Consider the following 27,025-nt stretch of genomic DNA (forward strand, 5'->3'; position numbering starts at 1 on the left):
GCATGCACTATTCTGTATTTAATACTAGTGTGCATGCACTATTCTGTATTTAATAATAGCGTGCATGCACTATTCTGTATTTAATACTAGTGTGCATGCACTATTCTGTATTTAATACTAGTGTTCATGCACTATTCTGTATTTAATACTAGCGTGCAAACACTGTACTGTATTTATTACTAGTGTGCATACACTATACAGTATTTAATACTAGCATGCATACACTATACGGTATTTAATATGAGTGTGCATGCACAATTCTGTATTTTATATTAGCGTGCATACACTATACAGTATTTATTTCTAGTGTGCATGCACTATTCTGTATATGATACTAGTGTGAATACATTATACAGTATTTAATACTAGTGTGCATGCACTATACAGTATTTGATACTAGTTGCATACACAATATAGTATTAATCCTAGCATGCATACACTATATAGTATTTAATTCTAGCATGCATGCACTATACAGTATTTAATCGTAGTGTGCATACACTATATAGTATTTAATACTAGCGTACATGCATTATACAGTATTTAATCCTAGTGTGCATACATAATACAGTATTTAATACTAGCGTGCATGCATTATACGGTATTTAATACTAGTTTGCACACACAATACAGTATTTAATGCTAGTGTGGATGCTCTATTCTGTGTTTAATACAAGTGTGCATGCATTATACAGTATTTAATACTACCGGGCATGCATTATCTAGTATTTAATACTAGTTTACATACACTATACAGTATTTAATACAAGTGTGCATGCATTATCTAGTATTTAATACTAGTGTGCATGCACTATACAGCATTTAATACTACCGGGCATGCATTATCTAGTATTTAATACTAGTGTACATACACTAAACAGTATTTAATACTATTGTGAATGCTCTATACAGTATTTAATACTAACGTGCATGCATTATCTAGTATTTAATACTAGTGTGCATGCACTCCACAGTATTTGATACTAGTTGCATGCACTATACAGCATTTAATACTACTGGGCATGCATTATCTAGTATTTAATACTAGTGTACATACACTATACAGTATTTAATACTATTGTGAATGCTCTATACAGTATTTAATACTAGCATGCATGCATTATCTAGTATTTAATACTAGTGTACATGCACTATACAGCATTTAATACTACTGGGCATGCATTATCTAGTATTTAATACTAGTGTACATACACTATACAGTATTTAATACTATTGTGAATGCTCTATACAGTATTTAATACTAGCATGCATGCAGTATTTTGTATTTAATACTAGCATGCATGCACTACACAGTATTTAACCATATTGTGCATGCGGTATCGTGTATTTGACAGTAGTGTGCATGCAGCATTTAATCTCCTTGTTTCCACTATGCCACTGATCATGTGACCCAGCTGGTGCTTTCTCAACGTACACGCAGTGAGGAAGTTGATCGAGGGGTCATCATGCCCTTATATGTGTGTTGGGCATGGTTGCTTAGTTCTGAGGTTGATGGATAATAAGCGTGTGTGTGTGTGTGATATATGTAGAGCTCTGTGGAATAAATTCCCTATCCCCTTGTACTTGTTTGTTCGTTTGTGTGTGATTCATTAATCATGAGACCGCATGTCACGAAAGACAAAGCTCTCGTTCCCCTTGCTCCGGTGATTATTTTGACGCTGCCAGTGAGTCTGGAGTTCTAGTCTTTTAAAGGGCAACACAACTCCATAATCAAGTTTCCCGCCTCCGCCTCACAGTCGGTTTGCATCGATAGCATAACGCAGAAACGAGGTTCGATAGCGATTTCACTACAACTTATATGACTATTTGACCGCATTATGCGAAATATAGTGCAAATGCATTGATGTAGCATGCACATTGTGAAGAAGAGCAGGTATTAAATCAATGAAATATAGCAGAAGGGCAGGGATTAAATCTACTGTAAACACTACAAATGAGTAGAGTAGGAATAAAAGGTATTCGATCGGTTATAAAGGATGAAATATAGCAGAAGGGCAGGGATTAAATCAATTGCAGAAATTGCAAACATACAGTAGGAGGGCAAGTATTAAATTGACTGGAGAAAAATTGTAAATTGATTGTCTATTCTTGTATATTTATAAATATTTCATTGTTCTTTCTTGTTTGCTTTCTTTTTCTTTTTTTTCTATCCTGGGTTTTTTTTTTCCTTACTATCTTTTTTATTTTATCCTTTCTTTTTCTTGCTACCTTTCCGTCTTTCATCCAGACTGAACTTCTTTCTTTCCTGCATTTTTTCTTTGTTTATTTTTTGTTCCTTTTTTTTTTGTGTGAAATAAAAAAAAAAATTTTTTTATCCTGATTTACTTTCTTGCATTTTTCCTTTTTTCTATTTATTTATAAAAAAAATTTGTAGTGTGTGTATATATATATATATTTTTTATCCTTATATTTAATTCTTATGTTTTTATTATATAATATATTTATAGGGTATATGTACAATAATAATTATTTTTTTTATTCTATTTACATGTTGGACAGTCAGAAAAAACACGTTGCTACACATCGTACTCTGTATGAATGTGTTTGATTTGATGGCCAGGTATTACATTTTCAAGGTCCTCAACATTTTTTATTTTTTATTTTTATTTTTATTTTATTTTTTCTTCCAGACCACATAAAATCTATCGAAGGGGTTTAAAGGGTCCCTAGATTGTTGAATTCCACCCGCCCGGGATACCGACCTGTTCATCAAAACTGTAATATGATTGTAATTAATAATTATAATAATATAATATAATAATAATATAATAATATGATTAAAATATCATGGCGCTGAAACGACAACTGCACGATCACAATATGTAACGGAATATATTAGATGTTTGAAATACGGTACACACACACATACACACACACACACACACACACAGACACACACGGATTAAGGAGTGTGTGCTCTCGGGTTGTGTTTGAAATAACAGAATGCGTTATGGCTGCGGTTCCCATAGCAACATGTTCTGTTTTTTTTTTTTCTGGTCGAGCACACGGAGCTCACGGGGACTCCGATGCTCCAATACACACACACACACACACACACACACACACACACACACACACACACACACAAACACACACACACACTGTTAGAGGAATAAAACATTTGCAGTATAGTAAATGTAATAAAGCTTGTTGTTGATTGTTTTCCTGCAGAATCACAACACTGCGTGTTTTATTTCATGACTTCAGTTGTACAGATGTTTCATACAGAACACAGAAATACCTGTAAAAACATGCTGCAGTTTTCTTTGATTGATTTATTTGTCCGTTTGTTTGTTTGTTTTAATTAAATTTTTTTATTTTTTGGTTGCTTTTTTTGCATTCTATCTGCGATTTCATTGTTCTTTCTTGTTTGCTTCTTTTATCCTGCCTTTCTTTCTTTCTTTCTTTCTTTCTTTCTTTCTTTCTTTCTTTCTTTCTTTCTTTCTTTCTTTCTTTCTTGAATTTTTTTGTTTTTTTGTTTTGTTCATTTTTCTTTCTTTCTTTCTTTCTTTCTTTCTTTCTTTCTTTCTTTCTTTCTTTCTTTCTTTCTTTCTTTCTTTCTTTCTTTCTTTCTTTCTTTCTTTCTTTCTTTCATCCTTATTTAATTTCTTTCTCACATTTTGTACTTTTTTATCTTCTTTCTTTCTTGCATTATTTTCTTTCCTTTTTTTGTATTCTATTTGTATTTTTTGTTCTCACTTTTTTCTTTCTTACTGTCTTTATCTCTTCTTTTTTTTTGCATTTATTCTTCCTTTCTTTCATCCAAATGTAACTTCTTTCTTTCTTGAATTTGTTTTGTTTTTTGTTTTTCTTCATTTTTCTTTCTTTCTTTCTTTCTTTCTTTCTTTCTTTCTTTCTTTCTTTCTTTCTTTCTTTCTTTCTTTCTTTCTTTCTTTCTTTTTTTCTTTCTTTCTTTTTTTTTGATATTTCTTACTTTAATTTTTTCTTGCATTCTATCTTCCCTTCTTCCATCCAGATTTAACTTCTTTCTTTCCTGCATTTTTTTCTTTGTTTCCTTTTTTGTTGTTTTTCTTTTTGTTGTTCCTTTTTGTTTATTTCTTTCTTTCACAGTTTATTTTTGTGATTTTCTTAAATTTTTTTCCATCCTGATTTAATTTCTTTCTTTCTTTCTTTCTTTCTTTCTTTCTTTCTTTCTTTCTTTCTTTCTTTCTTTCTTTCTTTCTTTCTTTCTTTCTTAATGAACACGACAGGGCAGGTATGAAGTAAAATGCTGAGGTTTTGAATACTGCTGCGGTACGATTGACTTCCTGTTTGTTTTATCGACATAATTCAGTGCTTAATTCACTCTGCGTCTGCGTCTGCGTCTGCACCCGAGCAGCTCCATGATTCTGTCTGCGTCTGCATCTTTCTTTCTCTTACGAAACCCGACACCAGACGCTGAATGGCTGACTGATATATTCTTTTTTTCTGCTTGTCTTCTTACCTTTACAGAAACCTGCCAATATCCTGGTGATGGGGGAGGGTCCTGAACGGGGGAGGGTCAAAATCGGTAAGTCACGTGTTGCCCACCTGTGAGAAACCTAATGATGACTAGAGTGCACTGTGATTAGATCAGATCTGATAGAGATCAGAAGTGCTCCTGAGGATCAGTAGATGAGTAATAAATCCGAGTCTTCAGGGAGATGTGATGGCAGGTTTGACCTGGAGAACGTCCTCAGCCTGGCTGCGGGTGGACCGACGTCACGTGAGGCTACATGAGGGTAAAGCGTGTTGAAGTGGCGCTGGATGTCCTGGGAGCTCGCAGTTCTTCTCTCCGCGCGTTGCGTAACTCCGTATCGAACACCTTCGGCTCGATGACAGCGGCGAGTTATTTCTGTACCAGGGGGTTGGGTTTCTCCTGGAATTTCACTTTCCATCCCACTCCTGCGTGGACCAGTCTGAAACCCCACACTGTCTGAAGCTCCTACAACATCAGCCAACCAAGTCCTGAGTCTGATTTACATCAGTGTCTGTACAACAAACCTTCATCTGGATCAACAGAACTGACATTACATACGACCTTCATACCATCAGCCAATCTTTCTTTCTTTCTTTCTTTCTTTCTTTCTTTCTTTCTTTCTTTCTTTCTTTCTTTCTTTCTGTCTGTCTGTCTGTCTGTCTGTCTGTCTGTCTGTCTGTCTGTCTGTCTGTCTGTCTGTCTTTCTTTCTGTCTGTCTGTCTGTCCGTCTGTCTTTTTTTCTTTCTTTCTTTCTTTCTTTCTTTCTTTCTTTCTTTCTTTCTTTCTTTCTTTCTTTCTTTCTTTCTTTCTTTCTTTCTTTCTTTCTTTCTTTCTTTCTTTCTTTCTTTCTGTCTGTCTGTCTGTCTTTTTTTCTGTCTTTCTTTCTTTCTTTCTTTCTTTCTTTCTTTCTTTCTTTCTTTCTTTCTTTCTGTCTTTATTTTCTTTCCTTCTTTCCTTTCTTTGTTTTTTTTTCTTATAAAAGATTATTATTATTATTATTATTATTATTATTATTATTATTATTATTATTATGATGATGATTGTTTGCATGTTTACTCTCCCATACTAATAAATGATCAACTGGATTCAGGGATCTACTGAGATCTCATCATGTGCATTTGGCTGTACAGCGTCATGTGACCTGCTCAGTGTCTGTGACCTTTGGCTGCTTTTTAAATGGTCATGTGGCGACGAAGGGAAAAACAACGACAGTCACAGTTTTTATCATCCTGTATATTTTCCGGTCTTCTTGTCTGTCTGTCTGTCTGTCCGTCTGTCTGTCTGTCTGTCTGTCTGTCTGTCTGTCTGTCTGTCTGTCTGTCTGTCTGTCTGTCTGTCTGTCTGTCCATCTGTCTGTCTGTCTGTCTGTCTGTCTGTCATACATTTAGTTGTTAGTTTGTTGTTTATGTATTAATGAATTTAATTTTGTCTTTTATTTATTTATTTATTTATTTATTTATTTATTTATTTATTTATTTATTTATTATCTCATTTCTTGTAATCCTTTCTTTCTTTCTTTCTTTCTTTCTTTCTTTCTTTCTTTCTTTCTTTCTTTCTTTCTTTCTTTCTTTCTTTTATTCCTCACTCTGCCATCATTTATTTAATTATTAATTTGTTTGTTTGCTTGTTTGTTTTCATTATGTAATAATATTTAACAACATGTATTCATTTATTTACTGATTGTCTTTCTTTCTTCCTTTTTCTTCTTTTTGTCACTCTGTAATATTTTTGTTTGTTTGTATATTTATAATTTTAGTTATTTATTGATTTCATCTAGTCTTTCTTATATCTATTTGCCTTTCTTTTATTTATTTATCCCTTTCCTGTATTTATTTATTATTTACTTTTTTTTTTTCCTTGTAATACTGTAATCTGTGTGACCTCCAGCTCAGGATTGAATTCGCTCTGCTTCAGAGCGCCGTGTGTTTTGTACACAGAGTACATTAAAGCTGACTCATCAGAAACTTTTGATGACTAAAGCACTTTCTTCCACACCTGATTATTTGTGAACAATGTAAAAACAACAACAAAAATGATTATTATTTTCTTTGTGTGTGTGTGTGTGTGTGTGTGTGTGTGTGTGTGTGTGTGTGTGTGTGTGTGTGTGTAGCGGACATGGGATTTGCGCGACTCTTCAATTCTCCCCTGAAGCCTTTGGCTGATCTGGATCCAGTTGTGGTCACGTTCTGGTACCGAGCACCTGAACTCCTCCTTGGAGCTCGACACTACACCAAAGCAATTGGTGAGACACACACACACACACACACACACACACACACACACGACTGGTGCCAGCTAGTGTTCAAATAAAGGTATGCATGAAAAGTAACAAATCATGTGACCCTATCAACGATCCCAAAAGTATTCGGACAACCAGCTTTTCCAGCCAGATGTGCTTCTTCCCCAAAACTGAGGCACACAGCTGTATGGATTTTCCCTTCACTTGAAGTAGGAGACACAAATGTGTTCGAGTATTAGGAGAGTGGAGCTTATTATAAGAGCAAATAAGGGACCAAATGTGGAACGGTACCCATAAAAAAAAAAGAAAAGCAAAGAAAAAGCTGTTTTGTTTTTTTTTGTTGTTAATTGATACATTTATAACATCTTTTTTTTTTCTGTTGTCGGATTCAAGATATCTGGGCGATCGGCTGCATCTTCGCGGAGCTGCTCACGTCAGAGCCCATATTCCACTGCCGCCAGGAGGACATCAAAACCAGCAACCCGTTCCACCACGACCAGCTGGACCGCATCTTCAGCGTCATGGGCTTCCCCGCAGGTCTGACGGCCGCTTTAATGTACGCTTTAATTCAGAAAATCAGTGAAGGACGGTGAAAATACTGTTTATTTTCCCCAGACAAAGAATGGGAAGACATCCGGAAGATGCCCGAGTATCCGACCCTGCAGAAAGACTTCCGAAGGACGACGTGAGTCGAACTTTCCACGAGTTGACAAACTTCCCTTGCGTTTTTTAGTTTTTTTTACATGATTTTGCATGCGTTTCTTCGCTCCGAGCCCATGACGTATCCTCAGCTCGAAAAGGCCTTTAAAATAAATTCCAGTTTGGTCCCACAGTCTATAGGGTGAATTCATTCATTTAAAATGTATGTTCGGAATTTTTGTCTGCAGAGCCCCTTCTCGAGCAGCATTACGGAGACCAAGGCGCGTCCTGAGAGTCACATAGAATAGAGCAGGAAAAAATATCCGGTTTCTGATCTTCAAGTCAAGTCAAGTCAAGTCAAGTTTATTTGTATAGCGCTTTTCACAACAGACATTGTCTCAAAGCAGCTTTACAGAAATCAACAGTGAAGGTGAATGGTGTGCATTTATTCCTGATGAGCAAGCCGTGGCGACTGTGGCAAAGAAAAACTCCCTTAGATGTTATGAGGAAGAAACCTAGAGAGGAACCAGACTCAAAAGTGGAACCCATCCTCATTTGGGTGACATCAAGAGTTTGATCATAAATCTTTCAACAATACAGAACACTGGAGAGTGAGAACTAACATGATTACTGGAGTACAAGATTATAAGTAAATGTTCTTTCTACAGTCTTTGGTATAAAAGTAGGAGCTACTGAGCTCAACATTTGTGATAATCACATATCCAGCATCAGCTTCTCCATGCCAGAGCCTTTAAACACTCCAGGAGGTCCAATGTCAAAACCACACATGTATTGGGATCCAATTGGCACTGGTACGTTTTTAGATGGTTCAGGATGTTTGCGAGTTTGGCATCTACTTCTTTAAAGTCCATAATCGTCATGAGGTGGGACGTGACTGGAGTTGGCCAAACCTCAGGAAGCCTCGGGATGGGGAGAGAAAGAGAAGCAGTGGAGAGAAATTAGCGTAGCTGCTGTTCATGATTGTAACAGCACAAGTTGATAATGTGCATGTGATCAGATGTTCTGGAGCACAAGGTTATGATGTGATGTGTGTTATGTGTAGGCTTTGCTGAAAAGATATGTTTTTAATCTACACTTAAACTGGGTGAGTGTGTCTGAGCCCCGAACACTGTCAGGAAGACTATTCCAGAGTTTAGGAGCTAAATGTGAAAATGCTCTACCACCTTTAGTGGACTTTGCTATTCTGGGAACTACTAGAAGCCCAGAGTTTTGAGATCTCAGGGAGCGTGACGGATTGTAGCGTGTTAAAAGACTGGAGAGATACATGGGAGCCAAACCATTTAGTGCTTTATAAGTGAGTAGCAGTAGTTTGTAGTCTATTCGAAACTTAACCGGAAGCCAATGTAGGGATGATAAGATTGGGGTTATATGGTCATATTTTCTTGACCTTGTAAGAACTCTTGCTGCCACATTCTGAACTAACTAAAGCTTGTTAACAAAGAATCTTAAACAAAGAAATAAAAGTGAACTATTGAAATCGAATCCCATCGTAATACAGGCGAAACGTATCGCATCGCATCGGTAGCTGCTACATAGGTCATATATCCTTCCTGTCAATCACAGTGGCACTAGCCAATCACAGGCAACTGTCTTCTCTCATCTGATCTCACTGTGTGTTTCAGGTACGCCAACAGCAGCCTCATCAAATACATGGAGAAGCATAAAGTCAAACCGGACAGCAAAGTCTTCTTGCTGGTGAGGAAAAATTATAATTCCTGACAATATATATGTGTGTGTGTATTATAAATTCTGAAATAGACCCCAAGTTCCAAGTTTGATGTATAAATTGGATCCAGCTCCAGAAACTCCTCACCATGGACCCCACTAAGAGGATTACATCTGAACAGGCGTTACAGGACCCCTACTTCCTAGAAGATCCCTTACCTACAACAGAGTAAGTCTACAAGTCTCAGGGAAGCTCAAACACACACACACACACACACACACACACAAACACACACACACACACACACACACACACACACACACACACAATTTGCTTTCAGTCCATATTATTTTACACTTATAATTTTTGTGTTTATACAGTGAGGAAAATAAGTATTTGAACACTCTGCTATTTTGCAAGTTCTCCCACTTAGAAATCATGGAGGGGTCTGAAATTGTCATCATAGGTGCATGTCCACTGTGAGAGACATAATCAAAAAAAAAAACCCAGAAATCACAATGTATGATTTTTTTTACTATTTATTTGTATGATACAGCTGCAAATAAGTATTTGAACACCTGTCTATCAGCTAGAATTCTGACCCTCAAAGACCTGTTAGTCTGCCTTTAGAATGTCCACCTCCACTACATTTATTATCCTAAATTAGATGCACCTGTTTGAGGTCGTTAGCTGCATAAAGACACCTGTCCACCCCATACAATCAGTAAGAATCCAACTACTAACATGGCCAAGACCAAGGAGCTGTCCAAAGACACTAGAGACAAAATTGTACACCTCCACAAGGCTGGAAAGGGCTACGGGGAAATTGCCAAGCAGCTTGGTGAAAAAAAGGTCCACTGTTGGAGCAATCATTAGAAAATGGAAGAAGCTAAACATGACTGTCAATCTCCCTCGGACTGGGGCTCCATGCAAGATCTCACCTCGTGGGGTCTCAATAATCCTAAGGAAGGTGAGAAATCAGCCCAGAACTACACAGGAGGAGTTGGTCAATGACCTTAAAAGAGCTGGGACCACCGTTTCCAAGGTTACTGTTGGTAATACACTAAGATGTCATGGTTTGAAATCATGCATGGCACTTAAGGTTCCCCTGCTTAAACCAGCACATGTCCAGGCACGTCTTAAATTCGCCAATGACCATTTGTATGATCCAGAGGAGCGGTGGAAGAAAGTCATGTGGTCAGATGAGACCAAAATAGAACTTTTGGGTAATAATTCCACTAAACGTGTTTGGAGGAAGAAGATTGATGAGTACCATCCCAAGAACACCATCCCTACTGTGAAGCATGGGGGTGGTAGCATCATGCTTTGGGGGTTTTTCTGCACATGGGACAGGGCGACTGCACTGTATTAAGGAGAGGATGACTGGGGCCATGTATTGCGAGATTTTGGGAAACAACCTCCTTCCCTCAGTTAGAGCATTGAAGATGGGTTCGAGGCTGGGACTTTCAACATGACAATGACCCGAAGCACACAGCCAGGATAACCAAGGAGTGGCTCTGTAAGAAGCATATCAAGGTTCTGGCATGGCCTATCCAGTCTCCAGACCTAAACCCAATAGATAATCTTTGGAGGGAGCTCAAACTCCGTGTTTCTCAGCGACAGGCCAGAACCCTGACTAATCTAGAGAAGATCTGTGTGGAGGAGTGGGTCCAAATTCCCTCCTGCAGTGTGTGTAAACCTGGTGAAAAACTACAGGAAATGTTTGACCTCTGTAATTGCAAACAAAGGCTACTGTACCAAATATTAACATCGACTTTCTCAGGTGTTCAAATACTTATTTGCAGCTGTATCATACAAATAAATAGTTTAAAAATCATACATTGTGATTTCTGGATTTTTTTTTTTTTAGATTATGTCTCTCACAGTGGACATGCACCTACGATGACAATTTCAGACCCCTCCATGATTTCTAAGTGGGAGAACTTGCAAAATAGCAGGGTGTTCAAATACTTATTGTGTGTGTGTATATATATACTGTATATACAGTCAGGTCCATAAATATTGGGACATCGACACAATTCTAACATTTTCGGCTCTATACACCACCACAACGGCTTTTACATCCAAATCAGGTGAACGGTGTAGGAAATACAACAGTTTGCATATGTGCCTCCCACTTAAATATACTATGTAAATGTGTGTGTGTGTGTGTGTATGTATATATATATATATATATATATATATATATATATATATATATATATATATATATATATATATATATATATATATAAATATATATACTGTGTATATATAAATGTGTGTGTGTGTGTATATATACTGTATATATAAATGTCTGTGTGTGTCTCTCTCTCTCTGTTTATGTGTTTCAGTGTATTTGCAGGATGCCAAATTCCGTACCCCAAGCGCGAGTTCCTCAACGAGGACGAACCTGAAGAGAAGACAGAGAAGGTAAAATCTTGCACACACACACTCACGCACGCACACACACACACACACACACACATGCACACGCACACACATATACACAGTGGACATTCTATAAAATGTTTACACAGCCCTGTTAATAAGAATGGACAGGTGTGTGATAAATAGTTTCGAACTTGCCTTTTCATGTGATTGGTTCCCACTCAACCGGGTCACATGACCTGTTTGGAAAGGGTGTGCAAACTTACGCCCACGGGGTTTCTTACTTTTTCTTTGATTTCATTTCTTCTCTAGTTTTGATTGTTGCTGTTTTCGTAATGTAAAAGCAAACGAGCAAAAAAAAAAAAAAACAAACAAAAAAAACAAGACGATTCGTGCCTGATCCTGATGATCCCGATGAGACTTTTACACTTTTTTTTTTGGTGTGCATTTGTGTAAAACCATTTTGATCCATTGTAACATTTAGTCACGCTCACAAAACGATTCGTAAACCGCAGCGTGTCCTCGATTTCCGCAATCGTTAATCCCAGGGCGCCATTACTTTTGTTCCGTTCCGATTGCTTTGGATCGCATTAGTACAAGTGATTCATGTGAAATCTTTTTAAATCTGTGCACGAGCGTGTGTGTGTGTGTGTGTGTGTGTGTGTGTGTGTGTGTGTGTGTGTGTGTGTGTAAACAACAGAAAATCTTTTCGTATGTATATTTCCACATTGTTTTCTTTTTTAAATACCACCTTTTTTTTTTGGCAAACAAGACGTCACATGACCCACACACACACACACACACACACACACACACATACACACACATACACACACATGCATGCACTATGAAAGCAGACCAAGGTCCTCAGTATGTTGTTTTAGCAGGTTTGCCTAATTACACACTTTGTGACTGGTCACACCGAGTTCTCCGTTCTGATTGGTCAGACGCCCATTGTGATGTCACATGCAAGGAAGGAGTCTCCAGTGCCGGTGCAGAGAAAAAGAAAAAGAAAAAGGGGAAGACAACATTAGGTCGAAACTTGACATGAAGTTGGAAACGATTGGATTTGATCTACATAGAAAAATATACAAGATGGATGGATGGATGGATGGATAGACAGACAGACAGACAGACTATCTCTTCGTGCCCATTAAACACCAACAATTTTGGTGTTATAAAACGTATACATTCTGCAGTCACTTCTGCAGTTCCACCCGTATGCGGTCCTTCACCACACTGTTTGAGGAACGTAGTTGTGTAGGACGTCTTTGGATGCAGAAGCATGAAAACAAAGCCAGCTTCATGAAGATATGGTGTACATGGGTTGGAAGATGGTGGAGAATCTCCTGCTCTATAGCTCCAACCCTATTGAGATGCATTGGAACTAATTGAAACCTCCTCACCTCACCTACATCAGCACCCGTTACTGAATGAGCACAAGAATCTTGTGCTCGGGTGTCCACAAACCTTTTCCCATAAATTATATGTATTCACTCAGGATTTGTAAACACTACAGTGTCAACACATACAATTCGGTTCCATACTCACGTTCTGCGCGTTTTATGTAGAACCAGACGCAACAGCACCAGCAGACGCAGGTGCAGACGCAGACACAGACGCAGCAAGCGCCGTCTCAGCAGAGCTCGGCTCAGACCAACGGCACGTCGGGTGGAAACACGGGACCCTCCATGCAGCACACGGGGCAGGAGCAGGGGCCCCCCAACAAGAAGAGCCGTACCACCGGGGCAAACGTGCTCCAGACAGACTACCAGGTGTGTGTGTGTGTGTGTGTGTGTGTGTGTGTGTGTTTTATTTTATATAGAATTTATAACTGTTTATATGTTTATATGAACGATATGGAACGATAAGTTTCCCCATTAGTTCTCATTTAATGTTATATATAACCTCCACCTTTCTGGGAAGAGGTTCCACTAGACTTTGGGGAGTTTTACCTCCATATATACTGTACCTCTTTCTAAAGTGACATAATGTCTAGATGAATTTACTGAGGTATCATAGGGGCTGCGGGGGTCCGTTCAAAATTCGCCAGACACGCATTCCTACAGAGGGTTTTCTGAGACGTTCTTCAGTTTTTCTTTATCGCAGAAACGCGTTCTGGGGTGTTTGTTGGGGTAACAGCCGCTCGGGCCGTGGTGTTGCACAAGCAGGAAAATAAAGAGTCTTTATTTACCGGAAGAGGCGAAAGTCCTCATAATGCACTGCAATGGAAAACGTGTGTGCACGTGACGAGGAGCAAGAATTCGCTAATCGTGTAGCTAATCGCCTACGGATTCTGCGACAAAATCCGCTTCTTTTGTAGAAATAAACAGATTAGGGAATGATCAGTGTTTTGCACGTGTCCCACACGGATAAGTAGTGGGGTGACTCAGAGGTGCTACACCATGGACTTTGCCCTGTGTGTGTGTGTGTGTGTGTGTGTGTGTGTGTGTGTGTCGGCTTTATCTGATAAGCATTAACCATCTCTTTCTGTTTGTTCTCAGCACTCCGGCTCGCGCCTTGGTTACCAAACCAACGTCCAGGGCACCACTCAGTCCCAAAGCACTATGGGATACTCGTCCACATCTCAGCAAAGCTCCCAGTACACTCACCAGTCTCATCGCTACTGAGGCTCGCGCTAATCGATGGACGCAATGAACGTGTGGAGACTTCCTCATTCCCCCGCCTTTCCCTCCTGTTTTCCTTTTCACTTTTTTTTACACGTTTACGCTTTCCACTTGCCAATACCAGCAAAGATGTCGTTCCTGAAGCAGCGCCCTTCATGCCGTCCCAGCAACCTCGGAGGTCAGATGCACCCTTTGATGAGGATCTACACCAGTTCCTAAAAACCCTACAGTGTCCATACAAGCCAAGTTCTCAGAGTTAAAAAACCCTCAATGCTGTTGTGGGTCCAGTGCTGTGAATACATATAGACCCATATGCCAAATTTATGCAAGTTAACTGCAAGAACTTCTGTTATTATTTGCAGCAAAAGAATTTTAGATGTCATTAACTCTTGGTTTCTTTGGAGATTCGTGTCTCAAGCATCTGGGTTTAAATATAAGAATTAATCCTCAAATGTCTGGGTTTCCATTAAGAATCAATCCAAAAACGTCCATCAAGTATCAGTCGTCAGGCCTCCGGGGTTTCTTCTCAGAACTAGTCTTCAAAACACTCGATTTTCAAACAAAACCAATCTTCAGATTCCATCCGGTTCCAAATTCAGATTTCTTCCATTGCCAGTCCTGTCGCTTAGGGGCCACCCTTTGACTTTTCATTAAGGACCACAGATCTCTTGGTTTCCAGCCTCCTTCTTCTTCTTTTTTTTTTTCAGCTTCTCCCATTAGGGGTCGCCACAGCAGATCATCTGTCTTCATACCCCCCTGTTCTCTATATCTGCCTCTTTCAAACCAACTACCTGCATGTACCTCTTGGTTCCTATCCAGTCCTCAAAGATTGTCAGTGTTCCAGTCGAGCCTTTTATATCCATACCTAACCAGTCAGCAAAACCTTTACAGTCCACTGAGCTACAAAACCAGATACAGTTTTAGTCGTTCAAGTTAAATTTTTTCTGCCTGTAAACGTGCCCAATGGAACAGTGTGAGGGCTTAAACAGGAAATGCCATGAAGCCCCACAGTGTCCATATGGAACCAGCCAAAAAAACGAGACATGAAAGCGTCTGACTCTGCTTTGGTCCCAGATTTACACACCTGCAATATGGAGGATGATATAAACCAAATATCCTTTCCCTCCTCTTTTTGTCTGTTTGGAACACTTTCTGTATTTTCCTTTCCTACCCAAGCTGTGCACATACACCACCACGTGCACATTACAGACACCGAAGAACAAAGACGTTTAAAGATCGAGCTCCTTCGGGATTCGCCTTCACGCATGTGCAGAGCGCCTTTTACGACTTTTTCAACTACAGAACCGAAGGCTTCGACCTTCTACTTTTTTTTGGTCGCTTTTGTAAATATTTAATATGATATCTGAACAGTGCAGAAGAAACCCTTTACTTTTAGTCCACTGTCAAAACTCATTTCGACGCGTTTCAGCTCGGGTCTGTCGGGAAAAATAACCAGAGCAAAACAACAAGGGGAAAAAAAATCCTTCATATTGATACCTTGTGATGAACACATCGGAATTCCCGTTCATCCATGAGGTGTATCGACAATGCGTGTATGACAGAAACTGTGCATTTGTACGTGTGTGTACGTCTACGTCTTTTTGTTACAATGTCTGCGGCAGCTCAAGTGACTGATACCTCATGTTTGATATTTTCTCATTTTGGATTTTCGCTATTTTTATTGTCTATTTTGAGGGTCGATCCGAATCCTCACTGGTCCATGTGTAGACTCGGATTTGAAGCGCCGCTGTATAACAAAACCGCGAAAATCACACACACCAGGTCCTACAAGTTGGTGGAAAGGGGAGCTTTTTCCTTTAAACGCTATTTTCCAGACCATTTTGTCCGCTATCAACTGTAACCTGCACTGAAAATGTTGGAAACACTGACATCTACTGGGGGTCGAGAGAACTGTACAACTCTCCAAGTAGTCAAGTATATATATATATATATATATATATATATATATATATATATATATATATATATATATATATATATATATATATATATATATATATTTATTTGCAGACACCTGGGCATAAGTACGGTATGTGCTTTTTGAGCATCGTATTCCACATCCTGTCCCAATTTTCTCTTATAGTTTTCTACACTCTTCTGAGAAGATAGATTTTGGAGTGTGCTTATGGATATTTGGGAAGACGTTTCACTAGATTTTGGGGAGTGATCTTTCAGCTACAAGTGATGGCTCCCGCTATAAGCCGAGATCTTTCACATCTTTCAACCTATGTAGAGGGTCTTCACGGAGCTGGTTTTGTGCACTTTTCATCATGGTGGAAAAGGTTTTGGAACTCCTCGTTCCATTCAAAGGCAAAATGTAAAATTTTTGTCCCTCCAGCTTTGTGGTAACAGTTTGGGGAAGGCCATACAGTGTATCAAAGCACTGTTGGAAATTGCAATATTTTTTAACCAGAGACAGTGGGCGTGTCTACGAGTTTGCTTACTGAAGAACTCATTCAGTATTATACGCGTTAGCATATCATGAGTAAAATTTTCCCCTAGTGACTAACCCTGGTAGGTTGACCTTCCTGTCAAAAATATACAGATTTAAAAAAGTATAGAAATAAAAAAAAATATAGATGCTAGACGCCGCACAACTTGACTTCGCCCCTCATCTCCATCTAATTGACCCCAACCCCTTTAACATTTTCCATTTAAATGAATCGCAACCGCAACATTCGAACGCGTTTAATTTTTGGAAATGTGAAGCCACAGGTATAGAGTTCTTTTTTTTTTAGAATTAAAAAAAATCAAATACGAGGTGGTATCGGAAAGTTTTGAGACTCGCTCTGTTTACAAGAAAGTACTTTATTTATCGGAAAGAGGGCAAAGTCCGCAGGAGTCAAATCAGGCGAGTGCTCCCTATGACTTCGCATGCAGCCTTGTGCTGCCATCTGCTGGCACGTTACAAAACTAGTCTCAGAACATTTCGTTACGCCCTCGTAATTTAAAACCAAAAGACACTACGTACAATTGCTTTTGACAGAAAGGTAACTACAGAGCTTCTCAAGATGGCGCCCATATTTTTTTCCCCCACCAAAAACCCTATGACCAGCAGTCCAACCCTAAACTTCTCAGCCGTCTCCTTTCTACCGCTTCCACCTACAGTATTTTCTTCTCTTTGCGAATCCGGCGTCTGTTTGCGTAAAGTAACGAGCGCTAAACACTTTTTCCTATGCAAACGAAGTGGAATCAACCTTACCTTAAAATCTTGCGCCGTAGCCTTGAATTCACACCGAACATCATCGCATTTCGTCCTTTTTTTTTTTTTTTTAAGCGGGATTTGTAATTTCAACCACAAACTGAAGTCATTGAGGTTGTTTTTTTTTTGTATGCTGTATTGAGATGAATTGTACAAAAGAATTTATATGTAGCGCATATTAATACTACACGAGCGTATTTATTATTGTTACACGTATATATATATATATATATATATATATATATATATATATATATATATATATATATATATATATATATATATATATATATGTCTAGCTACGTCTCAGGCTTGAGGAGTCGGATTTACCCGTATGAGATCAAATGTCAATGTTTTCAGGGTTTTTTTGTATTTTAATATTTTGTATTTGATTTGATTTTTTTACTATCTGATTGTAGTCTGAGGTTAATACATCTGCCTGCCATAAGCCTTTCTTTATTTATATATATATATATATATATATATATATATATATATATATATATATATATATATATATATATATATATATATATGTGGTGATGGTATATGGCATGGTGATTATTTGTGCACTGAACTCCATTTCCCAGAAGGCAACTTTTGTCGTAAATAGGTTGGGGGAGGGGGGTGGGGGTGTTTCGCCAAGCCGAAGCAGTCTTGTGTTCGGTTTCGTGGTTCTAAAGGGATTTAAATTTATTTTAATTTTTTTCTGCAAGTCGAGTTTTTTTGGTTTTTTTTACAGCTCAAACATTTCAGCGTGTCCAGAGTGCCTTTTTTTATTTTTATTTTTTATTTCAAATACGACATTAAACACGTCCTTGTTCACTTTCCTTAACGTTTAAATTATTAGCACAAACGACCTATCTGAGTAAATATTAATTAAAAACTTAACGCTTGTAGTGCATCGTTTTACAATAAAGACATCGTTTTCAGGCAGGATATATATATATATATATATATATATATATATATATATATATATATATATATATATATATATATATATATATATATAATTTTATTTTTTTATTTATTTTTTTTATTCAACCTATTGGAATTGTTCCCTTGTGGCCCGATTTTATGTTTCATTTTATTTTTTCCTTTCACACCAATATAATATAAATCCAAAATGGCTTCCTGATTGCTATAGTCTAAAAAAGTACACCACAAAGTACATTATATGGACAAAAGTTTGGGATTTTTAAACATTCCAGTCCACATTCAGTCCCTATTTGCTCTTATGGTACTCTCCATTCTTCTGGGGAGATGTTTCACTATATTTATGTTGTTGAGGAGATTTGTGTTCATTCAGCTACAAGGGTGTTAGTAAAGTCAGGTACTAATGTTGGTTGAGTTGAGGAGGCATAGGGTGGTGTTCCAGTTCATTCCAAAGGTGTTTAATAGGGTTGGAGTTCTATAGCAGGAGATCTTCCACATCTTCCGACCCCATGGAAAGCAGGGGTATTGTCATGGACCAGGGTTGGGTCTTCTAGTTCAATCTTTCATGCTGCATTCAAAGATGTACGATACAATTGTGTGCCTCAGACTTGATTGTGGTATGAGTTTGTGGCTGGAAAAATCTGGTTTCTTAATACTTTTGTCCTTTGAACAATTCGTTCCCTCCACTAGGAGATTGGATCTCAAAAGCTTTGAAGGTTTTGATTTCTGTAATTTGAACATCCTCCACAACTAACTAGCTAACTAGGAAGCCTTGCTAAGTTTATTAGCTAGCGTCAAGATTCCCGGAATGGAAACCATGGAAATGTACGCAATTACCGTATGAAGTAAAATGAAAGAAAACTTTAGCATATTTTATTTTAAAAGAATTTGAAAGTTTTAATTGGCATTTCAGCTTCGTAGCTTTTCATTTATACACGTTTTCTACAGAGCACAAAAAAAACCCCCAAAAAACTATTTTCAATTAAAGTTTTTTTCTGGAAAAAAATAACTCTGTGACTTGCTAATCTTGATGTTTAAACAAGCAAACATTGCTAATGCCCTTTTATTTAACATCTTAAACCAATTTCTTTTACATTTCAATATAACATAATAATGCTATATATATATATATATATATATATATATATATATATATATATATATATATATATATATATATATATATATATATATATAATATTTAATTGCGATTAGTCGCAAGTTAATAGCACATTTTTATCTCTTCTGAATGTATCTTAAATTAATAAATTTCAAGTTTTTTATATTCTAAAACAAATATTGACGCTTTATGCAAATACTTGTTTATTAATAATTAAACCAAACGCAACATAAAGCATGAAGACAAAAAATTCTTGTAAATGTTTTCAAGCAGTTGTCGTGTTTTAAATAACGTAAATCATCAGGACACCAAACGGAGTTTTTGCTGTGTTTCCACACGGCCGGTTTTGATTGCCGGACGCATGCATCATGGCGGATTTCAGTGCCTAATTTGAGACTCAGCGCGTCAGTAAAACGAATGTTTAGCGATTCAAAATGATTTTATTAGTGGAGTTTATTGTTGTTTTTTTTTTAAGTAAAGACTGCCATGAATAAACGTGAGTTGTGTTGGAAGTTTTAGTTCCGCCTCCTTTATATTCATCCATTTATATTTTTTAATAAAAATGGTCAAACAGAAATTCGCGCTGAATTAATCGCGCCTTAATAAAATCTGTGCCCTTTAAATTAATGTTATTTTTGACAGCCCTAATATATTTTTCTTTTCTTTTATTTAAAATTTTTTGCCTTTTATGTTGAATCGTTCTGTGTAACTGACTCGTCCTTTCGGTCTCGGAGATTTTTCGTGTAAATTTTACCTCAGCTTTTTGGATATCGGAGTGTATTAGCAATGTAGGTGAGAGAAAGTGAACATGGTGGTGTTAAACAACAATCGTGGAACTCGGGCTTGTGTTTTTTTCGACTGCCTTTTCTTTCCAAATTTTCATATCGACTTATGTTTGTATGATTTCCGTTTTTTTTCAGGAAGTTATGTTCGATTCCACACGGGTTTATGAACCCATAAAGCGGGACGCTTTTAATAAAACTCTCGGCGTCCTGCTAACACGTGCGTCTTCATTTGATTTTGAAATGATGTCCTGTTTTTGTGTGTGTTTGAGAGACATTTTACCTGTACATACGGACTATTCACTGAAACATAACTCTGTGATACGTGTCTTTTAAAGCACTGTTGTTGCGAAACTATTTTGAGGTAAATTAAGTAAAAAACATATATTTCACGTTTCGTATTGTCTTGCTTAGACACTAACAATATGATGGTTAGTTATATAACAGACTAGACAGCGCTCTTTTACAGAGTTCTTATTGTAAATGTGTAGAAATATAAATCCTGAATATTGAATGTTGAACGTCTCATTTGGATGCATGTACTATTTTTTAATTTATTAATTTTTTTATTGAAAAACCCACGTCATAACTACACAACACATCACGATCCCGTTCTGTCCCAATTCGCATCTTTGAAATAATGTTTATGCTCCTGTAGGGAACTTCAGTAATCTCAACTACTGTTGATGTTGATGTTAATATTGATTTGCTTATTTGTATGTATTTTCCTATTATATTATATTTTCCTATTATTTAAAAAAAAAAAAAAAAAGAAAAAAAGAAAAATTCATCGGACAAATCCGGGCTTTGACATTGAAAAATTAAGAATTTTTGGACTTCTGTTTGTATAACAAGGATTCATTTTTTGACTTTTCATCAAATTTGATTGAAATTTAATGCTTGCTTTTATTATATTTATTTTTTGAATTTTTTATCTGAGCCCTTAAAGCTACAAATTTCATGCCAAGCTACAAATTTCAAGATATCATGCCACAAAATATATAACTGTTGTATCTATTTATTGAATTTTTTTGTTTTTTATTTTTTTTATTTTTTACAGAATCTGTAGCTTCATTTGTTCATCAGTTTATCCGATTAATTCCAATCAGATTTCTATACAGAACATGGCACAACCAGTCCTTCATGTTCCAGTAACAATAACCCATGTTTATACAATAAACTTACATCAAAATGAGTTTACGAGCCGAATTTCAAGAGATTTCATTACAATTCCAAACTCTTACTTAGTGAAGTTGAATAGAGTATTAGTGCCCTGAAGTAATGAAGTCTGTGAAACTAGCAATCATTTAAAAAAAAATGAATTAAATAAATTATTATTCGTATTATTTGAGTTGTTACGAATTGTTTCAGTTTTTTTTTTTAGCAGTATGACAAGTTAAGGACAAATGTGTTTTTTTGTTGATTTTTTGACCACCCTCATTTTTTACTTAAGTAAATTTCCTAATTTATTATTATTTTTTTTTGTGTGTCATTTTTCATCCCTGACACTAAAACTGGGAATTTTTTTAATCTTAGAAATTTAAAACAAGAAATTGGGGGGAATTTTTTAGGAATTGTGTCCTGAAAATACGCCAAGAAATTAAATCACTACAGTTCCGTACACGGGTCCTGTGTAAATTTATATGAAGTGTGAAGTAAACTAGCGCTTGTTGCGTTCGCTGTTCATTTTACCGATTAAAACCTTCGGAGGAGTCCAAATGTTACCGAAACTTAGCTTCATCAAAAATCTCCGAAATACATGTATTCATGCGCAATTGCAAATCATGAGGTACGTATAAATTGACGATTTGGAAATGTATGAAATCCTGTCAGGATTTTACGACGGCGTAAAAAAATTTTTTTTAACAAATCTACGATTGCGAGATTAAAGTCGGAGCGATAACGAGAATAAAGTCTTATTTTGTGAACAAACAGGGTCGATATCTTTGATAATTTTTCTCATAGACACTTGAGAAACAACATCTCTTCATCTAATTTCTTCTTCTGAATAAATTAAGTTTATTATAACTTTTTTGGCTTCCCGTGGGCTCACCACCTGCAGGAGGGACCGTAAGGGACGGTGCTGTGAGGATTGGGCAGCAGTCGAAGGCGGGGGCCTGCTTAGACTGCTGCCCCCGCGACCCGAATTACGGATAAGCGGGAGAAAATGAATGAATGAATGAATGAATAACTTTTTTGGATTTTGTTATTGCTAAGTTCTAACCCAAAGTAGGAAGTTTTCTCAATTCTGCGATTTTTCTCCAAATATTACATCTTTTCTCTTGACGATTTTATTCACAAAATACTTGTCATAATCTTTTTACGTAGTTTAAAAACACCGCCGTAGGATCCGAGGTGTGAATATGTAAAAGGTGTGAGTAATTTGTGAGGTATGTTATTCTTTTTTTGACATATTTCTAGGGACCATTTGATCTGGTGTCGATTGTAACTCAATCGTGATGAACCTTCCCATTATTCAAAGCTAAATCGACCCCAAAACGGACTCCATCAAAATGAATGCCCACTTTTACATCCATAATAATATTCTCCAGTTACGTGTAACATAGTTTCCAAAGGAACTTGGGAATGAACGTGTCAATTGAACCTACAGGAGACTTTAAATCCTTTGTTATTTTGGTTAACCTTGTCGGATTATACCAAATAAAAGAATCAACAAACGAGTAAATAAATCAACAAGGAAAGTTAAATTCATGTTGCAAGTCACTTTTGGGTTTTTTTTTTTGTTTGTTTGTTTGTTTTTTACTTAATGTCTTTTTTTGGTTCATTTATTCAGGGGGGCTATTAGATATGTGCACACGTTGTCACGGTTTAATGCGTGTGTAAATCTTGTGTAACCACACAAACACACACGCTTCATTACCACATCCAGAAGTAGGCAATTGCATGTTGCAGGAGAAAAAAACGAATTAATTTGTACCCCGGCTAGTCGCTAGTAACTTCACCGTCCATTATTTCACTGTAAATGAACGACTGTTAAAGGAGAAATGTCGTGTATATTTATTTTATATCCTCTATTGTAATAAAATAAAATAAAAATTTCCTGCTTTGTGTCTGTTTTGGTGGGTTCAGAAAAATGCGTCACGTCAGTCTACTTCGTTTGTTATTTTGATTAAGGTTTTTTTTTGCCGTTACTCTGGGATAAACATTTTAGCAATAGCAAAAATATGACAAATATTTTCAATGGTAAAAAACTTTTTTTCCCTCAGAAATGAGCTTCATTTAGTCGCACTAGCAGGGTGTTGCTTAACGCTAAATACTTTATGGCTAATGCTAGGCAGCTGACATTTTTATCCCAATATTTTTGCCATATAGCGTATTTATGTCAGCTTCATGAATGTTTTTAATAGTGGGCTAGCCTGAAAGAATGTTTGAAAGGAAAACTAATATCTACGAATGTTTAGAAACATCAATGCAATTTCCTCTCAGAAATCCTGTCAGCTTTTTTTTTTATGTTAGCTAAATTGGAAGGTGTCAGCAGGTAAATGTATAAAGCTCTATGTTTAATGGTTTCCACTTCAAAATACCATTACAGATCATCAGCTGTTTACCATTTCCCAGTGTAGAAGCTTAATCGTGGCTTAACAGTCACTAATGGTGTCCAGTAGATACAAACATTTGATTTACAAGCTGCCAAAGGCATTCTATTAATCTTTAATCGTATCTGACAGAACATGCCACCAGTAGAAGGCAGCAGATGACCAGTAGAGTCCCACAGGGTTACAATATAGCAGTTTCTAGTCAAACCAATATATTTTCCATTAAATTGGAATTTGGAGGTGTAATGACGTGTCCAGTGAATTCCAAACATGATTTCTTAGGAATTTAATGGTCAGATATAACATGCCACCAGTAGAAGGCAACAGATTACCAGTAGAGACCCACAGGTTAAAAACATCACATTTCCATTAAAACCTATATATTATCCATTATATCCATTAAAACCACAGAGTATTGTATGGTTTCCAATACAAAACCGATCAGCTGTTCAACATTAACATAATTTCCAAATGTTTTTATAACATTATTCTTGTTTTTAGTTAGCTCGTGTTAGCTCGTGTTAGCTAGCTGGTTGGTGTTAGCAATGAAAAAAGTGATCTACAAGCTGCCAAATGTGTTCTATTGGTTCTTCTACTTGCCACAGATTACCAATAGAGACCCAAATTGATACACAACTACAATTTCCATTAAAACCAATATATCTTTCAATTTATAGCTATTAAAAACCACTCAATATGACAAGAATCCTTTCATAAATCCAGTCAGGTTGGCGCTAAATAGCATGTGTAATGGTGTTAGAACTCAAATGTATGAACATTTAATGGTTTCCGGTACAAATTCCATTACAACCCAACAGCTGTTCATCATTCACATCATTCCAAATGGTTTTCATGAGTCGTGTGGTTGTTAGCTCGTGTTAGCTGGCTGACTGGTGTTAGCAGTGAATTTATAAAAAAAAAAAAAAACAAAGATGTATATGCCAAAAATCCTGTCAGGAATCCTGAAAATGTTTTGTTTTTGTGTTTTCTTTTTGTCATAAAATCTTCAGATTTTATTTTTATTACAGTTTCTCTTTTTTCCACAGGGTGTCACTGTTAATGTGCTCTATGGTCAAGTTTATTCAGGATGCAGAGCCAGATTCCTCCGCTTCGTGTGTTCCAGTGTGTGTTTTGCGAGGTACAATAAAGTGTGTAGGAGCAGGGTTAGCAAGACCTGCCTGTAAGACACACTGACTTTCCTTAAATAACACAGTACACCAAAACACACACACACACACACACACACACACACACACACACACACACACACACTTTTTTTTTCCATTTGCTCTTTCCAAAAATTGTATTCTAAACTAGGACTTTTAAGTGACATACTAATTATTATATATATTTAGTCATATATAGTAATATAATATTATATAATTAATAAATTATACACAATAAATGTAATGTAGCGCTCTCCGTGCAGCTCGCAGTCCCATTTGTAAAAACAAATGGCACGTGGCGTCAGTGATTTGCCTCTAGAGGCCGCTCTTGGAATAACAGCGGTCCCATTTGTAAAAACAAATGGCACGTGGCATCAGTGATTTGCCTCTAGAGGCCGCTCTTGGAATAACAGCGGAAGCCGGAAAAACTATCGGAAATCGTTTTCAAAATATGTCTCTGGAATTATTCAGAGGGCCTTTCGAAATGTGGGGTCCTGTAGTTTGGGGATCCCTGCTCTAGAGTATTTCTTTAAACACGATATAAAAAGAATGAATAGTTTTTGTTTGGCTAGAAGCTGCTTGGTGAGTTTCTGTAAGGAGAAAAAAAATGGCCGCCCGGTTCCAGCGAGTGCCGGACGGCGGCTCTAGCCGTCGTTCAAAAGCGTCTTTGTTGGGGACCTGGATCATGACTCATCACGTACTAGCATGTGCAAGAGAGAGAGAGAGCTGGAAAGAGGTTATGGGCCAATCATGCCACCCACACAAGTTCCAGCGAATCAGCTTGTGTGTGTGTGTGTGTGTGTGTGTGTGTGTGTGTGTGTGTGTGTGTGTGTGTGTGTGTGTGTGTGAGTAAAGAATTCTCAGGATTCTGTTTTCCTGAGTCAGTGGCTCTGAGGGTGTTTGCAAAGAAACATCTAAAAGCTCTGCACAGATTTTCCTCTCATTTGCTGGGGGTCATTTTTTTTCAGAAAGGTTGAGAGGTGACTTTTTTCCCCCACCCTTTGTGTGTCAGAAGGTCTCTGTGTGTGTGTGTGTGTGTGTTGGACTCGAAATACCAAATGCCAAGTGTTCACCCAGTTAACAGAGAAACAAATGCGAATTGATGCTTCGCTAAAGATGAAAGATGTTAGCAAGCGATGGGAACCAGGCCACGCAAATTCACTGAAGGCCACTGAGAGTTTATTTAAATAATATTAATATTACATATTTATAACGACATTTTCTACCGCTTTTATATGCACAGAATATACACACTCTTAATTTATACATTATAAATAATGGTTGATAAAAACCTTCTCTCATGTCATTGCTAGCATCTCAGGTGACCTCATGGACAACAGGTGGCCAATATATTAATATATGTTTCTTAACATCCTGTTCCACATTTAGTCCCCATTTGCTGTTTTAATAAGCGCCACTCTTCTGGGAAGATGTTCCACTAGATTCTTTGGAGATTTTGTGGAGATTCTGGGGATATTTCGTTGAGTTTTTGTGGAGATTTTGGGAAGATTCTGTGGAAATTTGGAAAAGATTTTAGGAAGATATTATGGAGATTCTTTGGAGATTCTCTGAAGATTTTGGGGAGATTTTGTGGGATTTTGTAAAGATTTCTGGGAGATTCTTTGGAGATTTTGTTAAGAATTTCTGCAGATTCTCTGAAGATTTTGTGGAGATTTTGCAGAGATTCTTTGGAGATTTTGTAGAGATTTCTGGGAGAAACTGTGGAGATTCTCTGAAGATTTTTTGGAGATTCTGTGGAGAATTTGTGGAGATTCTGTTGTGATTCCGGCGATATTTTGTGTAGAGATTTTGGGGAGATTTTATGGGGATTCTTTAAAAATTTTGGGGAGAATGTGTGGAGATATAATGTAAGATTCGTGGAGATTTAGGGAAGCTTTGTTGAGATTCTGTGGATATTTATACAATATGGAAACAATAATGCATTTGAATGAGATAAATATAAACCCCCCCCCCCCCCTTCTGACCAATCAGATTTGTGCAGGCAACTGCACTGAGGTCAAAGTCAGAGTAAACTACGTCTTACGCAGCCGGGAATTAGCACATGCACTTGCATTTGCTTCTTGCCCAAACTGTTACCAAAAACTTGGCGGCGTCTTCGAATGAGGCAGAATGATATTTTCCCTTCAGTTGAACTAGGAGACTTGAACCTGGTCC

General features: G+C 37.2%; 2 protein-coding genes across 3 annotated transcripts in view; one reads left to right on the forward strand and one right to left on the reverse strand.

Annotated features, from left to right (window-relative positions):
• cdk19 (cyclin dependent kinase 19) overlaps positions 1-14,445 on the forward strand; it is a 36,742-nt gene extending 22,297 nt beyond the window's left edge. Inside the window, exons 5-13 of the mRNA XM_083535116.1 lie at positions 4,474-4,531; positions 6,591-6,722; positions 7,113-7,256; positions 7,335-7,404; positions 9,002-9,074; positions 9,176-9,273; positions 11,400-11,478; positions 13,008-13,211; positions 13,941-14,445. Coding sequence (XP_083391242.1) covers positions 4,474-4,531; positions 6,591-6,722; positions 7,113-7,256; positions 7,335-7,404; positions 9,002-9,074; positions 9,176-9,273; positions 11,400-11,478; positions 13,008-13,211; positions 13,941-14,066 — 984 coding nt within the window. The 3' untranslated portion in view covers positions 14,067-14,445. The remainder of the gene's footprint in view (positions 1-4,473; positions 4,532-6,590; positions 6,723-7,112; positions 7,257-7,334; positions 7,405-9,001; positions 9,075-9,175; positions 9,274-11,399; positions 11,479-13,007; positions 13,212-13,940) is intronic.
• LOC310722610 (uncharacterized protein) overlaps positions 1-27,025 on the reverse strand; it is a 676,055-nt gene that overhangs the window by 211,949 nt on the left and 437,081 nt on the right. For both annotated transcript variants that reach the window (XM_083535195.1, XM_083535194.1), the window contains one exon: positions 19,458-20,002. The gene's annotated coding sequence lies outside the window, so the exon portion shown is untranslated. The remainder of the gene's footprint in view (positions 1-19,457; positions 20,003-27,025) is intronic.

This window comes from Silurus aristotelis (genome assembly GCF_946808225.1).
Source record: "Silurus aristotelis genome assembly, chromosome: 29".
NCBI lineage: Eukaryota > Metazoa > Chordata > Actinopteri > Siluriformes > Siluridae > Silurus > Silurus aristotelis.